The 18,599-nt window shown below is 43.1% G+C and overlaps 1 protein-coding gene across 2 annotated transcripts in view; it reads left to right on the forward strand.

Moving 5' to 3' along the window:
• LOC147025489 (uncharacterized) overlaps window positions 1-18,599 on the forward strand; it is a 66,657-nt gene that overhangs the window by 16,989 nt on the left and 31,069 nt on the right. For both annotated transcript variants that reach the window (XR_015059556.1, XM_085886515.1), the window contains exons 9-11: window positions 1,258-1,677; window positions 7,652-8,071; window positions 18,460-18,599. The exon at window positions 18,460-18,599 is cut by the window's right edge and continues 343 nt beyond it. Coding sequence is in view for 1 of the 2 variants with exons in the window: in XM_085886515.1 (XP_085742641.1) it covers window positions 1,258-1,677; window positions 7,652-8,071; window positions 18,460-18,599 (980 nt within the window). In the remaining variant the exon portion in view is untranslated. The remainder of the gene's footprint in view (window positions 1-1,257; window positions 1,678-7,651; window positions 8,072-18,459) is intronic.

The raw sequence follows: 18,599 nt of genomic DNA on the forward strand, positions 1-18,599 counted from the left end.
AAGCCCCAGAGATCGGCATCGAGAGTGAGGAGGAAATTCCTCTTCGGGAAATGCCCCGCTGAGTGTGGTGATAAAGGCGATGCTGTTGTACCCAGATTACCCCGGGAAGTGATGGCACGTCCCCCAAACTCAGGTGAGATTGTGGGAGCACCAATCAGGTGAATCAAAAATTTAAACCTTCAGCACTGCAGACGATTTAATTGGTGACCTGCCATGTCTGTGTCCCTGTCGAGTCACAGCTGACTCTCATTGGTGTTTTGGTGTCGTGCAGTTTGAGTCCTTTGATCCAATATTTATTTGTTTTATTTTCCCACATAACACCTCTTTAGAGAATGAGTGTCATATGTGATGTGGTACCATCGGTGATAGAGAATAGCCTGCTCTTACTTGCACTATTTCAATGGTTGGACTTGGATTTTCACTTCATCAAAAGGGAACTTTGAACAAAATTATAGAACAATCTGATGATGGTGAGAATATTTAAAACTTCTTCCTAATGTCACGCACAATGACAATACTTTCCCATGAGTGAAAAAAACATAATTTCAGATGAGTAGACAATCACCTGATGTTGCCCTTTCCAATGTGAAGAAGGTGATTCACCTGAAACGTGCAAACTTGCTGATCAATTTGTGGATAGTTCAAGTGCTGTTACCCAGACAGCAACTTCACTGTCGAGTCTACACTCAGGAGTCTGGAGCCCAGATAGTAAGCAGTGTTACCCAGTATCAAGGAACCTCCAAACAGACGAGTCCACTCACTCACTACACACGGTCAAGGCAGGATTTTGTCATTTGTTCAGAGTGCCGGCGATAACTCGCTTCTTCTTCATGGAATACATCATGGGATCTTTAACGTCTACCAACGAATGCTGGTAAATGGGACAACCAGCTTAACATCTATCTGAGGGAAGGCACTCCCTTTGATATCTCGCAATGACTGCAAAACACCAGCAAGACAAGTTATGGCTGTGTCAGGATTCAAACTCACTCGAGATAGCTCCGAGGCGAGTGTGCACACCTCTCGGCCATGTTGCCAGCCCTCACATGGTGTTAAAGGATGTATAATACATGTATTATATGTATTATATATAAACGTTGAGATTCAAACGTTGATTTGTTATTGGATTTTATTACTCACTACAAGTTCAATTCCCTGGTCACCATGCAGGATCCACTTTTATTCTCCGTTTCCTCATTCATGGTTTCTGTGTGAATGAGATTTCTGCAATGAATTGATTTTTTTCTCTCTCTGCAGGCAAACTCCCATGGCTATAAGACGAGGAAGAACCTGCAGAATACACAGAGTGGAAATAATACGTTAACCACTCGGTACATCGATGGGGACTTTTGTTCAGAGGTCAGAAGTCCAGTCTTCCATTTGCAGGAGGGATCACGTTACACCTCCAAAGCCAAAGAGGATTCGGATTTGAGTCGAGCTCGCTCTCTCAATGATCAAGGTGAATCGTGCGGGATGATGTTGAAAACCACCCCCATAACATCTGCACGTTATTACGATGTCGTGTTTCACTTTGGCCTTGAGCGAAGTGGAGTGAAGAGTAACTTCCTGGTGGACCCTGCCAAGGAACAGGCGGTCATCACCATCCAAGCGGGTTACAGAGGATACCTGGTCAGGAATGATTTGAAACAGAAGCAACAAAGTGCAACTACGATCCAGGTAAGAAACCACATTTTATACAACATTTAAACAATCTCTAAACTATGAAATAATCTGCAGGGCTGAAGATGTAAATTTTGGATTGACCTCGCTGGTGTTCCAATGTGAATCCCTTGTTCATGATTCCTCAATTCAATCCCAGAAAACACATTCATCTCACCCAGTGGTGTAGTGAGGGTGTGTGGTACCCGGGGCCAAGTGTCTTAAGTGGCAGATCGACGAGGGACGGGGTGGGGACAGGGCAGAGTCGGGGGACAGCGAGTCTGGGAGAGTGCTACAAGTGCTCACCTCCCTGCCCATCACTTTCCTCAAGATATGGAGCAAACTGTTGGAACCGTTTATTTGTTTAATTGGTGATTCAGTCTAAGCTGATCGTCACTTTGACGATTGATCTGAGAGAGTTTCAACCTCCAAATCATCCTCCTCGTGTGTGCATAACCACTCGACGCTTCACAAGACACGGAGATGAGAAGAGATTTTTAAACACAGCGCCATAATTACCAACTTGCCAATTTCTTCCACTGAAATGATCAGATATCCAGATGGAAGGGATTCGTAAACGATCAACATCATTTAAAATATTAAACATTTCTGAAAGTTACGTATTGTGTTTACACCAGGACGTTGTATTGTAATTTGTGTTCTGTTTTGTGAATATTTTTGGGGTTATGATGTAATGCCCCCTTGTTTTCTCACTCGGGGCAGTGGCTCCACCAATCCCCTCATCACTCCGCCTCTGACCTCCCCGTTATTTACAGATTCCCTTGTAATTTGTGTAAAGGTACACTCAAGACTTCCAAGGTTCTCCAAGTGATATCGAGTGAGGAAGAGTGAGATACCTCTCACCTTTTTCACCTCTCACCTTTTTCCCCTCTCACCTTTTTCACCTCTCACCTTTTTCACCTCTCACCTTTTTCACCTCTCACCTTTTTCATCTCTCACCTCTTTCATCTCCATCACATAATAACACACCGGAGTCCCTTTATCTGAATTATGCGAACGTTAATCAGACCAGGAACAAACCAACATCCTGTTATGTATTTGAATCTGCATTTCTCACATCATGAGCCTTGGGTTCAGATGGGAATGCCAAGCAGTTTCCTGTTGGGTTCAGATGGGAAAGCCAAACAGTTTACTGTTGGGTTCAGATGGGAATGCCAAACAGTTCACTGTTGGTTTTGATGAAGAAATCTTTCATTTCTCTCCTGCAATAATAGATTTAGATATTTACTCTCATCAAAGTTGAGTGTATTGTATCTGGATCCATTTTTACTTGGCGAAATCTTCGATTTTATCAAGTATGTTGGTCTGTTCCGTTTGTTGGTTTGTTTGTTTGTTTGTCTGGTCCTCTACAGCCCAAACCGCTGGACCAGTCGTTCTTAAATTTTTACACCTGATAGGCAATCCACCTGAGACGGTTCCCGTCCAAACCCCGTCTTAATCGAACTAAACATCACGACGTGACGTCACACAACGTGAAAACACATTTTTGGACATAACTCAGTGATCAGAAGTCATAGCGACTTCCTGTTAACGCCAAAACAAACATCAATGGAATATCTAAATGTTTTAAAATGCATGTTGGTACAAATTATGCACAGTTTTCGCAAGCGTATGACGTCAAAGTTTTTAGCTATTGGTGTGATTTAAAAACAAGGACAAATGTGTCCAAGAGCAGCGTCCTAAAGGTTTTGTCGGCTAAAAAAATAAATTAAATAAAAACACAACAACAACAACTTCCGATATTTTGTCACGTGCCTTGATTAAGCCAATAGCGAGACCCATCATAATGTATTTACGTATTTACGATATATCGTGTATTTACGAAATAAATCATGTATTTACGAAATTACAATACGATAAATGGAATAATCTTTAAATAGTAACGTGAACTTTTCGAAACTTTAAAGCAAATGTCCGAATATATTTAAAAGTTCATGATAGACGCTCTCAAAAGGCACCTTCTATGTGAGGATGTGTACATGTGCTCAGTATTTAAGGAGATCCGGATCTTGTATATACAAGAGCCGAGTCCTAGAGATTAAGGTTTTGTCTTCGCAAGAAGAAGAAGAAGAAGAAGAACAACAACAACAACAACAACAACAACGCCGAGCTCTCTGAGCAGCGTTCGCGACGCGAGACGCTGCTAAAAATTCTCTTCGTTCTACAGGTCACAATTCTTAACCGATTTGGATGAAATTTTAACAGCTGATAGAAATCCACAGTGCAAAAAGATATGTGACTTTTGGTGATGTTCAAGATGAGGATCTGGATTCTGCATCACTTAAAATTATCGCCCATTACAAACCAATGGACAATTTTGTGAATTACACATGGCTATTTCTCAAAAACAGTTTTGCACTTATTATATTGAAACTTATACTGTCTATTTATGCATGTAATGTTAACATGTGTACAAAGTTTGATCGAAATTGACCCAAGGTCAAGGTCAGGGTCACCCAAAACATGAAAAACACACATATAAAACACATATTTTTGTTTTACAACATATTTCAAACTTGATAACGGGATCGTAAAGCTGGTTGAAAAGCAATGTTCCTAGGTATTTTCAAATATTTTCTACAATCAGAATGAAGGCAACAAGCACCGATGATAAGTTGTTGAATGTCACATGGTGGCTTTAAATGAGTTGTGAAAATTTTCAATCTGCTGTCGTTACCATGACAACGCGTGCCTGATAATTGTTATTTGTGACGTCGCGTCATTTTATTGATGTACGAATAAATAAACACCACACATTCCATGACATTACAGCTTGGACCACAACACAGAAAGGTCAACTAATTCGCCAAGTGTCGTGCGCCACGATTTTTCTTTCTGTCTGTCTGTCTGTCTGTTTGTCTGTCTGTCTGTTTGTTTGTTTGTCTGCACAGAACTTTTGTGTTTTTCTCCTCAACCGCTTGTTGGATTGAGACGCGACTACTAATGTGGAATGTTTTATTGATGACTGGCATGTACAACCCATCACTTCGCTGATAGGTGGTATTAAGGAGGGGTGTTGAGAGAGGGAGGGTTGGGAAAGAGAGGGAGGGGAGAGAGGAGGCAGGAGGGAGGTTGAAGTATGGAAGGGGGAAGAGCAAAGAAAGGGGGTGGGGGAGGTGGGGAGAGCGATGCCTCACCAAATGTTGCTATATCGAGCGAGGGATGGATGCGAGGAGGAAAAGGGGGAGGGGGGGAGAGAGTGATATTAAAAAAATTAAGAAGAGAGGTAGGTGAGGGGTGGATGTGGGGTTAGTAAAGAGAATGATATGTTATATTATGCTTATATGTTATATTATGCTTATATAATGACCAAACACACACAAAAACAAACTCATGTCAGAACAGTTGTTCACACAACGTCACAACATCGTTTGTAAAGTAATCTGCTGGCACATTTGCAAAACCTTTGATATCCCAGTTCCAGAAAATTTGTAGGAACAAGAACCAAAAGCAATCACTGAAAGCATGGAAGTACCTTCCGCTCACATCTGACTTAATGATCCCATCGAGCGTCAACATCGAAAACAAAGCGTTGCGATCAGATATCATACGTAGGTACAAAAAAAGAGAAGCCATTGCTTATTAAGGTGTTAATAACAGTGATTTTGGACTAAACGATGCAGAAATCAAGAAAATGACCAAACACCAAGACCTCACGAATGAAGTGAGAAGCCCCTGGAAGATGAGAAATGCCAAAGTTGTCCCAGTGATAGCTGGACCTACAGGAATGATGACAAAAATCCTCAGAGAGATATTAAACATAGGGGCAGTACCCCTGGGCACTCACCTGGTAGTGGCTGAATAAGATAACCAGGCAACCACTGGTCGGCATGGATGACCCACAAAATATATAAAGGAGAAGAAAGTAAATACCTGTGGATATGTTTTTTAATGCTGTGAACAAACCTTGGTACATCACGGGTGATGAAGGTTGTCGTCAAGTTTCATCGAAATTGTGTGTCTGTGGCTTCAGCAAAGAAAGCAAATACCTTTTTTGGGAGGCAACCCACTCTCCCCCCACCCCCCCATAAACTCCCTCTGTAGACCCCTTCAGACCCCGTTTTTTAAATGCCATCACGGGTGATGAAGGTTGTGGTCAATTTTCATTGAAATCATATATGTACTCTGAGAAGTTGCAAGTATTTGTGGACAGACGACGCGCCATCCCATAAGCTCCCCAGAACTACTTTACAGGTGACCGAAAAACCATCCCTGGGAACATCACAAAAAAAAAATGACAGTTGGAAGCTGTCCGGGGATCAGTGATGATCCGAAAGAGAGCCCTTGGCACAAAACTTTGAGAACAGAAAACTTCACACCTTGGGCCATGCATCGTGACCCCTTAACAAAATGAAGGTGGATACTTTAAGCCCATCCTGGGAGGACTCCATTCCACATCCTGAAACTCGCATATGTAGATACCAATCAACGACACACACACACACACACACACACACACACACACACACACACACACACACACACACACACACACACACACACACACACACACACTGTGAGACCTAGTAGGTCTCTGTTTCACCTCCTGATGAACCCAACCTTCATGTGGAGATAGCAGGCAACAACAGCAACTCCCACATACGTGTATACACACAAAACCTTGAGTAGCTTTCACCGAAAAACAACGTCACATTTATATCGACGTTTCAGGGATATCTTTACAAACATTGTTCCTTTTAAACAGATGCATGTGATGGGTGGAAAAAAATTGGCTCGGTAATTTAGGAAACACGTAAATATGGCAAACGGCTTTGAAATTGGGCGTGATGAAGTATATTTTCCTTTGAAATTGACAAAGGGAAACATATAACCTTTGTAAAGCAAATCCGATAACCAAATGCTTTAGAAACAGTCACGAGGACAAAGGAAAACCTGATGGAACCTCCATAAGATACGGGATGAAACTTTGTCACAACGGCACCTGTAACAGTCATGGGATGTCCACACACCCACGGAGAGTCTGTACAGATCCAAATCTACCCATATTTACCACGTCAGTGTGTGCTGTAAATGTACCTCCACCTTGTTGTAACTGTCGACTGAACATCCCGATCAGGACATGAACTGTACTGCACAACTCGGTAGGTGGCTCAAGCACTCAAACGGAACGCCTGGCTTGGCAAGATGATCACTTCATCAAAAGGGAACTTTGAACAAAATTATAGAACAATCTGATGATGGTGAGAATATTTAAAACTTCTTCCTAATGTCACGCACAATGACAATACTTTCCCATGAGTGAAAAACCATATTTTCAGATGAGTAGACAATCACCTGATGTTGCCCTTTCCAATGCGAAGAAGGTGATTCACCTGAAACGTGCAAACTTGCTGATCAATTTGTGGATAGTTCAAGTGCTGCTGCCCAGACAGCAACTACACTGTCGAGTCTACACTCAGGAGTCTGGAGCCCAGATAGTAAGCAGTGTTACCCAGTGTCGAGGAACCTCCAAACAGTCGAGCCCACTCACTCACAACACGTGGTCAAGGCAGGATTTTGTTATTTGTTCAGAGTGCCGGCGATAACTCGCTTCTTCTTCATGGAATACATGATGGGATCTTTAACGTCCACCAACGAATGCTAGTACATAGGACAACCAGCTTAACATCGATCCGAGGGACGGCACAAACCTTGATATCTCGCCATGACTGCAAAACACCAGCAAGATAGATTATAGCTGTGTCAGGATTCAAACCCACTCGAGATAGGTCCGAGGCAAGTGTGCACACCTCTCGGCCATGTTGCCAGCCCTCACATGGTGTTAAAGGATGTATAATACATGTATTACCTTGAGATTCAAACGTTTATTTGTTATTGGATTTTATTACTCGGTACAAGTTCAATTCCCTGGTCACCGTGCAGGATCCACTTTTATTCTCCGTTTCCTCATTCATGGTTTCTGTGTGAATGAGATTTCTGCAATGAATTGATTCATTTTTTTTCTCTGCAGGCAAACTACCGTGGCTATAAGACAAGGAAGAACCTGCAGAATACACAGAGTGGAAATAATACGTTAACCACTCGGTACATCGATGGGGACTTTTGTTCAGAGGTCAGAAGTCCAGTCTTCCATTTGCAGGAGGAATCACGTTACACCTCCAAAGCCAAAGAGGATTCGGATTTGAGTCGAGCGAGCTCTCTCAATGATCAAGGTGAATCGTGCGGGATGATGTTAAAAACTTCCCCCATAACATCTGCAAGTTATTACGATGTCGTGTTTCACTTTGGCCTTGAGAGAAGTGGAGTGAAAAGTAACTTCCTGGTGGACCCTGCTAAGGAAAAGGCGGTCATCACCATCCAAGCGGGTTACAGAGGATACCTGGTCAGGAATGATTTGAAACAGAAGCAACAAAGTGCAACTACGATCCAGGTAAGAAACCACATTTGATAAAACATTTTAACAATCTCTAAACGATAATATAATCTGCAAGGATGAAGATGTAAATTTTGGATTGACCTCACTGGTGTTCCAATGTGAATCCCTTGTTCATGATTCCTCAAGTTCAATCCCAGAAAACACATTCATCTCACCCAGTGGTGTGGTGAGGGTATGTGGTACCCGGGGCAAAGGGTTTTGAGTGGCAGAGCGACGAGGGACGGGGTGGTGTCAGGGCAGAGTCGGGGGACAGCGAGTCTGGGAGAACTACAAGTGCTCACCAACCTGCCCATCACTTTTCCTCAAGGGAAAGAGAAAACTGTTGGAACCTTTTATTTGTTTAATTCTTGATTGAGTCTCTCAGCTGATCGTCACCTTCGCTATTGATCGAATGACAATGTCGACCTCCAAATCGTTCTCTTTGTCTGTGCATAACCACTTGAAACTTCACAAGACACATAGATGAGAAGAGATTTTTACACACAGCGCCATAATTACCAACTTGCCAATTTCTTCCACTGAAATGATCGGATATCCAGATGGAAGGGATTCGTAAACGATCAACAGCGTTTAAAACATAAAACATTTCTGAAAGTTACATATTGTTTTTACACCAGGACGTTGTATTGTAATTTGTGTTCTGTTTAGTAAATATTTTTGGGGTTATGATGTAATGCCCCCTTGCTTTCTCACTCGGGGCAGTGGCTCCACCAATCCCCTCATCACTCCGCCTCTGACCTCACCATTCGTTACAGATACCCTTGTAATTTGTGTGAAGGCACACTCAAAACTTCCCAAGTTCTCCAAGTGATATGGAATGAGGAATATTGGAATACCTCTCACCTTTTTCACTTCTCACCTTTTTCACCTCTCACCTTTTTCACCTCTCACCTTTTTCACCTCTCACCTTCTTCGTCTCTCACCTTTTTCACCTCTCACCTTTTTCGTCTCTCACCTTCTTCGTCTCTCACCTTTTTCCTCTCTCACCTTTTTCGTCTCTCACCTTTTTCGTCTCTCACCTTCTTCATCTCTCACCTTTTTCATCTCACCTTTTTCATCTCACCTTCTTCATCTCACCTTTTTCGTCTCTCACCTTCTTCATCCCACCTTTTTCATCTCTCACTTTTTTCATCTCTGACTTTTTTCATCTCTCACTTTTTTCATCTCTCACCTTCTTCATCTCTCACCTTTTTCATCTCTCACCTTTTTCATCCCTCACCTTCTTCATCTCACCTTTTTCACCTCTCACCTTTTTCATCTCTCACTTTTTTCATCTCCATCACATGATAACACACCGGAGTCCCTTTCCCTGAATTATGCGGACGTTAAGGTCCGGTCACACCTTGATGTTTTAGCCAGCGATGGCAACGTATTAAAATGTATGTAAAACGCTGGCTGACGTTGAACTTTTGATGTTTTTTTTTAAGATTCGGACGTATTCATAACGAGTTGGTCGAATGCATAACATATTAGTAATGGACACAGAACGTTTCGTTGTGTTATAGATAACTTATACCAACGAATGCTGAACCTGTTGTCGGCCCACACAACCTATGCCCAACGATAGTCTAACTGAGGCATAGCGCGTTGCACGCATCGCCGACGATGTCGTGACGTAGCCTATTAAAAGGCTGACGCACAACGATTCGAATCATAACTGCCGTAGAAATGGAAGTGACAACATCGCGGTCACACCTTGGCGATCTTGCCAGCGTATGCCGACCTAAGAAAAATGTGTCTAAAACGTTGGGGGCACGTCAAATATGGTATGAGTAAGTTTGGTATACGTGAGTAGAACGCTAAAGTACACTATCATACGTCGTAGTAAGTAGAGTACGTCAAGAAATTTTAAACATGTTCAAAATTTTACGACGTACTCGGCGTATGACACATGTTCCGCATGCGATGGGGATAAGTTTTACACACGATATGTGGACGCTTACACACGTCCACAAAGGCTACTGAAAAGCTACTCATAAGTTGAAACACGTCGCGGTAATGTCTTTTTTACGCGAAACTTATTTCTAACTTATGTTTGACGTGCTTTGAACCAATTCTTTACGTAGTCCCAACACACATCGACGTATGTAGACGTATTCCAATGACGTCTTCCGGTCGACAAAAAAAAAAAAAAACATGAACGTGTATCTAGCTTACAACTGCCATATAAAGACGTGTTCCCAGCGGTTTTGGGAATTGGTATATAAAAATGCTGCTCATAAAAGGGAACCCAACAGTGTTTTTGAGTCGATGTCCATGTCAGCAGTAACAGTATCAGTATCAGTATCAGTATCAGTATTAGTATTAGTATTAGTATTAGTCGTAGTTTGTTCATGTTGGCAGTAGTAGGTGAGTGTGAGGGGGAGGGTGTGGGTTATGATGGATCGTCCTTGCGTCCGCGTGTCCACGGGTAGGTTCATAGGCTGCCACTCAACGATTTAAATGGTTGCATCTCCACGATTGAAAGTAGACGCTTGCGCTCAACAATTGGATTTTTTTTACACTCGACTTTTAAACGGTACCACTCAGCTATTTTCATTGTTTACAATGAACCATTTAAATTGCTGTCACTCGCCTTTGTTTTTTGACGCTGGCGCTCGGAAATTTTAATCGTTTCTATTGAATGTGTTAAATTGCTCAAACCCCACTATTGAAAGTAGACGCTTGCGCTCAACAATTGGATTTTTTTACACTCAACGACTTTTAAACGGTACCACTCAGCTATTTTCATTGTTTACAATGAACAATTTAAATTGCTGTCACTCGTCTTTGTTTTTTGATGCTGGGGTTTGGAAATTTGAAGCGTTTCTTCTGAACGTGTTAAAACGCTCAAACTCGACTATTTTAAATAGACGCTGCCGATGGACAATTGGAATCATAGCCAAGCTAGACATCGAAGTGTGAACATCCTCGTCATGCCGAAGAAAAGTTTGAAGAATGCTGCAAATAAGTGTCCTGGCCGTGGCCGTGGACGCTGACGCAAGGACAATCCATTATACCGAAGTCTTTCAGCCTATGAGTAACTTAAAAGTGACGTCTGTCGACGTGTGGCAACGATCACGTAACGTGCCAACAACACGTTAATCATAGGTTAGAAATAAGTTTCGGGTACGCTAAACATTACCTCGGCGTGTCTCAACTTATGATTACCTTACAAGTAGCATGTGTTGACGTCTGTCAACGATCGCAGACCATGCATACAACTTGTGGCCAGCGTAGCGGAACGTGTGAGTCATACGCCGGCATACGTCGTGAAATTTCAAGCATGAAAAAATTTGAGGACAACCGAAAAGTACAACGTTTAAAGCCAACGTACATCAACGTATGGCAGTGTTTTTCAGCGTGCTCTCAATGTTATCAAAACTTACCCATAACGTATTCAACGTGTGCCAGCGTTTTAGAAAAAAAATTCAAAAATCGGCATACGTTGGCTAAAACGTCAAGGTGTGACCGGGCCTTTAATCAGACCAGGAACAAACCAACATTGTGTATGGATTTGATCTGTGTTTCTCACATCTTGAGCCTTGGGTTCAGATGGGAATGCCAAACGGTTTCCTGTTGAGTTCAGATGGGAATGCAAAACAGTTTACTGTTGGTTCAGATGGGAATACCAAACAGTTTACTGTTGGTTCAGATGGGAATACCAAACAGTTTACTGTTGGGTTCAGATGGGAATGCAAAACAGTTTACTGTTGGTTCAGATGGGAATACCAAACAGTTTACTGTTGGTTCAGATGGTAATACCAAGCAGTTTACTGTTGGGTTCAGATGGGAATGCAAAACAGTTTACTGTTGGTTCAGATGGGAATGCCAAACAGTTTACTGTTGGTTATAAGAGAGAAATCTTTCATTTCTCTCCTAAATACATGTTTTAGAAATTTACCCTCGCCAAAGGAGAGGCTATGATTGTATTTGTGTCCGTTTGTTTGTATCTGTTTGGTTGTTTGTCCACACAGAACTTTAGTGTTTTTCTCCTCAACCACTTGTCAGATTGAGACGAAATTTTCACCAAAGGTGTGACGACTCACGCAGAATGTTTTATTCATAATTATGATGTCATAGGTCACATGGTTTGGCAGTCATAATGGCTTGAATACATTTTTTCATCATGTTTTCTCTGGACCCGCTTAATCAATCAACGTGAAATTTCACAATTATGATCTAGTCATAATTGTGAAATTTCACGACTAGATCATAATTTCATGACTAGATCATAATTGTGAAATTTCATGGGGAATACGTGTTTTAAATTTCAACTTGATCAGATGCATGGTCTGGCAGCCAGAATTATGAAATTTTTTCAGAGTGGTTGTTATTGTGTTGTTATCTTGCCAAAATGAAGTTTTTGCAAGATATTGTTGTGGTTGACGAAATTCGCAAACCACCATTCAGGTCCCTTAGGTGAGATATCTCTGTAAGTATATGTGTAGTTAGGCCCAAACCCGTTGTTTCGAGGGAATAAATGTCATTCATTCGGGCTGCGACCCTTCTAGATAGCCGTTTTTCTTTTACTATCTTTATTTTGGACCAGCCGCCATTACTACCACCACCAACCACGTCTCAACAGCCATCACACAACAACCACCAACCGCAACGCCGCTTCACAACAACATCCACGACCTTTACCGTCACAACTCGCCCTCGCAACCATCGCATCACCGTCATTCCCACGCCGCTTGTAGGCACCGATACTGGACTCGTGCAGGGCGCGCACCGAGCAGGGGTGCAAAAGCGCCGGCCTTTCCGAAGAAAACGGATCAAAAACGACTCACGCCCACTTATGTTCCGTCCTATCGGCGAGCGTGGGGCGATTTGGCCCCGCCTCCAGGTGCGTTGGAGTGTGGTCGCTATATGCAAATTCATGGATCAAAAAGCATTCACGCCCACTTTTCCTCGGTCCAATGGGGAGCCAGTTAGAGGTGAAGGGTCGGAGGTAAAGGGTCGAAGGTGAGGGAGCGAGGCCACGGGGCATATAAGGGGCCGCGCTCGCCAAACAGTTCAGTTCGGAGGGGAGAGAGTGAAGAGTTCGGAGCCAGTGAAGAGTTGGGACGAGTCAAGAGAGGAGACGGAGAGGGCGGTTGGACGGAGCTGTGGAGAGGTGGCGGCGGCGAAGGCGGTCAAGGGGGTGCTCGCGTCGGAGTCGGGGAGCTGCGGAGGGAGACACCACCGGCGCGACCGAGGTCGTGGTGGAGACGCTCGTCGCGGGACCCGAGACAGGGAGATATCCACCCCCCCCGAGCATCAACAACCCCCTCCTGTTTCCCCCCGCGCTGAGATAGTGCGAGAAGGGGGCCCCGTTCCCACCCCATACCAGGCAGTCCCAGCGAGGCCCGCGGAGTCGGGGCGCCAGCGCCATTTTGCGGCTCATCATCAGACGGGTAGGCCCGACGCGGTCTCGGCCCCAGGCCCGCCTACCCCCCTCATCCTTGAGGGTGGTCCTTTTCTTTTGCTTTGAGTGTATGTGTTGTCGGCGCCGTCTGTGAAGTAAAACTGTAGAAGTGTTGCCGTGTGCTCGGTAGTCGGTTAGATCTGCATTGTTGCATTTGCTTTTTGTGCATTATTGTTTTGTTCCTTCTCCTTTTACATTTACTTTTGGTGTAATTGTATATGTGTGCTTTCCGTTCATCGCGAAATAAATCTGCTTTATGTTGAACTGTTTTCCCGTTTCGCTTCGTCTTTTCCTCTATTGAATCTCCATCTTACTTCACGTAAAGGGTTGGTCGTGGGCTAAAACGCCCGATAATTAATCGAACCGTCGAGGCCGACGATAACACCGCTCGGTTATCCCGATAGTACGGAACGGGTCGCTTAAAGTGGCCCGTGTCCGAAGTCGACCTGCGGCGAGGTGCGATCGCCCGGTCTTCCCTCCGTGTGGGTACTTAGGTAGGTCGAATTTGGCGAGCAACCCTATCCCACGCGGGGGGCCGATTGGCACGATCGTGGTGAGGCCGAAAGGTCCACCCGTGACTAGTTCCCGGCGTTAGTCCGAGAGGGTCACGACTGAATTGTCCGTCCGGTGGGCGACGTGCCGCGATTCGAGTTACGTGGCCGTTCGCACGCCGGCGGGCACGAATCCGCAACAATATGTTAGTCAGCTTGTATGTTTTTTGTTTTTTTTTATAATTTGTTTGTTTGTTTGTTTGTCTGTAATCACGTATAAATCACTCTGCAGAGCACAGTTATCATCGGAAATTTTTGTAACTTCGCATATCAGAGGCCTATAGAGGTCCCTTTCAGTGCACAAAATTTTGAAGGTCAAGGTCAAAGGTCAAGCTCACTTTGTCGCAAATCAGGGAAGTCGACGAAACCCTTATTTTTTGAGTAATTTTGATCGGATCGTCTTCATACTTCATGGGAATATAGTTCATGGTCTGGCGCTCAGCTGATTAATTTTTGGTGGCTATTGGCCTTGACCTTCATCTGTTTTTTATCTTTTTAATTTTTTTATTTTTTGGTCTGTAATCATGTATAAATCACTCTGCAGAGCACAGTTATCATTGGAAATTTTTTTTAACTTCGCATATCAGAGGCCTATAGAGGTCCCTTTCAGCCCATAAAATTTTGAAGGTCAAGGTCACTTTGTCGCAAATCAGGGGAGTCGACGAAACCCTTATTTTTTGAGTAATTTTGATCGGATCGTCTTCAAACTTCATGGGAATATAGTTCGTGGTCTGGCGCTCAGCTGATTAATTTTTGTTGGTGATTGGCCTTGACCTTCATGGTTCGTGCCTGAGGTCAAACATATTTGACCCCAAGGTCAAATTTTCAAGTTTTCGGAACCATATCGTGTCGTACCTCAAATTGACCACCTCGATGAGTGCTTTCTAGATATGTCAAGCTTGAGACATTATGACGTCATTTGGTGACGTTATGAGGCAAATGCATATTTTTCATGGTTACTCTGTAGAACGATTCTCATCGGAATCTCTCGGAGGCAGATATTCCTCAAGGAGTCGCTCCTGGTGGATAGCAGCTCTCTTCACCTCAGTGTGACCTTAAAGAAGTCACACGTGGTCACCTTTTGGCAAGATACGGGTCCCCTGCGGGTGACATTGTTATCTTGCCAAAACAAAGTTTTTGCAAAATATGTTAGTCAGCTTGTATGTTTTTTTGTTTTTTTTATCTTGCCAAAACGAAGTTTTTGCAAGATATGTAAGTCAGCTTGTATGTTTTTTTTTTTGTTTGTTTGTTTGTTTGTCTGCAATCACGTATAAAAAATTCTGCAGAGCACAGTTATCATCGGAAATTTTTGTAACTTCGCATATCAGAGGCCTATAGAGGTCCCTTTCAGTGCACAAAATTTTGAAGGTCAAAGGTCAAGGTCACTTTGGCGCAAATCAGGGGAGTCGACGAAACTCTTATTTTTTGAGTGATTTTGATCAGATCGTCTTCAAACTTCATGGGAATATCGTTCATGGTCTGGCGCTCAGCTGCTTAATTTTTGGTGCCGATTGGCCTTGACCTTCATATGTTTTTTTGTTTTTTTGGTCTGTAATCACATATAAATCACTCTGCAGAGCACAGTTATCATTGGAAATTTTTGTAACTTCGCATATCAGAGGCCTATAGAGGTCCCTTTCAGCGCATAAAATTTTGAAGGTCAAGGTCAAAGGTCAAGGTCACTTTGTCGCAAATCAGGGGAGTCGACGAAACCCTTATTTTTTGAGTAATTTTGATCGGATCGTCTTCAAACTTCATGGGAATATAGTGCATGATCTGGCGCTCAGCTGATTAATTTTTGGTGGCGATTGGCCTTGACTTTCATGGTTAGCACCTCAGGTCAAACATATTTGACCCCAAGGTCAAATTTTAAAGTTTTAGGAACCATATTGTGTAGTGCCTCAAATTGAACACCTCGATGAGTGCTTTCTAGATATGTCAAGCTTGAGACATTATGACGTCATTTGGTGACGTTATGAGGCAAAAGCATATTTTTCATGGTTACTCTGTAGAACGATTCTCATCGGAATTTCTTGTCGGCAGATATTCCTCAAGGAGTCGCTCCTGGTGGATAGCAGCTCTGTTCACCTGAGTGTGACCTTAAAGAAGTCACACGTGGTCACCTTTTGGCAAAATACGGGTCACCCTGCGGGTGACATTGGTTTATTTGTTTGTTTGTTTTTAAGGCTCACTTGTTTGTGCCTGTTTGGGTTTGAGGGGAGAGGAGCAGCAACTGAATTGTAAATCCTATCCAGGTTCCTCCTGATGACTCGAATGTCGGACTGCACCTATTTGGTCTTCTATTTGATTTTAATTGAATTTATTTTATTCCCATTCTAAATTAAATTGAATAATATTAAAAAAGTAGATCATGGGTCAGGGTCAGGTGTCCAATCAAAGCGGGACGTCTTTGTATGCGGGCATCACTGCCAGCAGTTATCATGTGACAGTTCTACTTTTGTCTTTTGTTTATGACGTTACACACCAGAACACAAACACCATACAAAATTACACAAACACCACACAAAACAAGTCCTGGCAAGGGTCTGCAATATGTTATTGCTCTTTTTCTTGTTTGTTTTTGCTTTTCTTTGTAAGTTCAGTTTCAATAAAATAATAATTCCTGGAATCTGATCATGTGCACGAACCAGGAGAGTTCATATTGTACGAAAGCCACTGACAATGCCTTTCACTGATGGTAGAACCGTCTGCTGTGAATGGACATATATATATATATATATATATATATATATATATATATATATATATATATATATATATATATATATATATATATATATATATATATATATATATATATATATATATATATATATTGTGTGCATAGATATATATTGTTGTGGCCACGGGTACCGAGACACCAGCTTGTCACTCAGGGGGATCAATCCCCGGTTGTCCTCGGAAAAGCTGGACCTGGGGCCACTGCTCATAATTAACGTTGTGGTACGGTGGGTTGTTTTAAAACCACGAACGCCTCCCAGTTTTGCCGAGTTCCAGTGTCCACCGCCTCATTATTCTGTTTAACTCGAGGTTACATGGTTACCTGAGCGGGGAGCACGTTCTCGGCAAAGCACCAATGTTATCTCGATTCGATTTTAATTTGGGCGGCCGAGTGTTTTAACCGCCGGTGTGTGCCGACTATTTTTGGTCAAATCTGTGGTAATTACCTCCCAGTCTATCTCGATTGGGACAATGCGAGACCAATGGAAGGAAAGGACAAACACGGACGGGTTGGAAGTCAACAAATGATTTATTAATAAACAATATAATATTAATAATATAATAAACAAATAAAGAGAACTTTTTATTTTCTGAGGTAAATAAATGAATAAATTTCAAAGCAACCGAAATGAATAATTACTCAGGCAAAATCAATCAAAATGCCGAGAAAGAGACAGAGAGCAGATGCTTATCGGGGGTTGACTTACAGCTAAACACAGACAAGGGTACCCACCCAGCAGATCATTCGGGGGGGGTGGGGGGGGGGGAGAAGAGTCGTCTCGCTCACAAGAAAGTAGTTATTCCTGAAGTGAAAACGTCCTGAAATGTGTGCGTGAACCACACGGTCTGCCGGTGACTGACCAGCCCCTCACACGTCGGTGACCGACCCGTGCCTCACTCGTTGTCGGCGCTGCTCACACCCACACGCGCACCACACGCTCGCTTGCTCAAACACTGGGAAGGACAAATTGTCTCATTGGCACTGATCAGACACCCACACGCACACCATTTGCACGCTTCCTCACTGGCTTGCTTCTGCCCTCGCGTGCTTCAACTCTCGCTTTCTTTTTGGCTCGCTTGCTCTCTCGCTTTCTTCTCCTCCTCAGAACGGACCTCCAATTCTCTTTATATCTGTGGCCCGTCTCGGCGTGCGCAGAGTCCCCCCAAGCTCACCCCGCCCCACTTGCGTACTGTTACCATGACAACCCGTGCACTCGCGAAAGAAATATGTGCATAAACATTGCTGAGGAAAAATAAGGGTGGGCGCCGGCGCTCGCGACAGAAATGTGTGCAAAAGTTTCTGTCGTAAAGAAAAAAAAACATCCCATAAGAGAGAGGATCTATTCTTTACCCTTCCCAACGCATCACATTATAAAATCCCATTAGACATGGGGATGGAGCTAATCTGAACATACATTGAAGGAAATAACTGTCTGAGGACCTGGATGTGTGGATGCATTCATCAGGCCAGATTCTGAAATTCGTAATACTAACACACACACACACACACACACACACACACACACACACACACACACACACACACACACACACACACACACACACACACACACACACTGGTATATATAAATTCAACCATGAACTGATCATCTCAAACTGATGTAAATACAAATCGTCCACAACTGTGACTGGTTGAATCAAGCTTCTCCCATCATTTTAATTTGCCATTTTCTCTGCAGACAAACTACCGTGGATACAGAGTGAGGAAACATCTGAAGAAAAGCCATGATGTGAACAACATTGTCAATTTTCAGGACAAACCTGAAGCTAAAGAAGTGAAATCCTCTCAATCAAGTTCGCGGAGCGATCAGGGACATTT

The sequence above is a fragment of the Eptatretus burgeri genome, chromosome 6 (genome assembly GCF_056783735.1).
Source record: "Eptatretus burgeri isolate ZD-2024b chromosome 6, Ebu_testis_v1, whole genome shotgun sequence".
NCBI classification, from domain to species: Eukaryota; Metazoa; Chordata; class Myxini; order Myxiniformes; family Myxinidae; genus Eptatretus; species Eptatretus burgeri.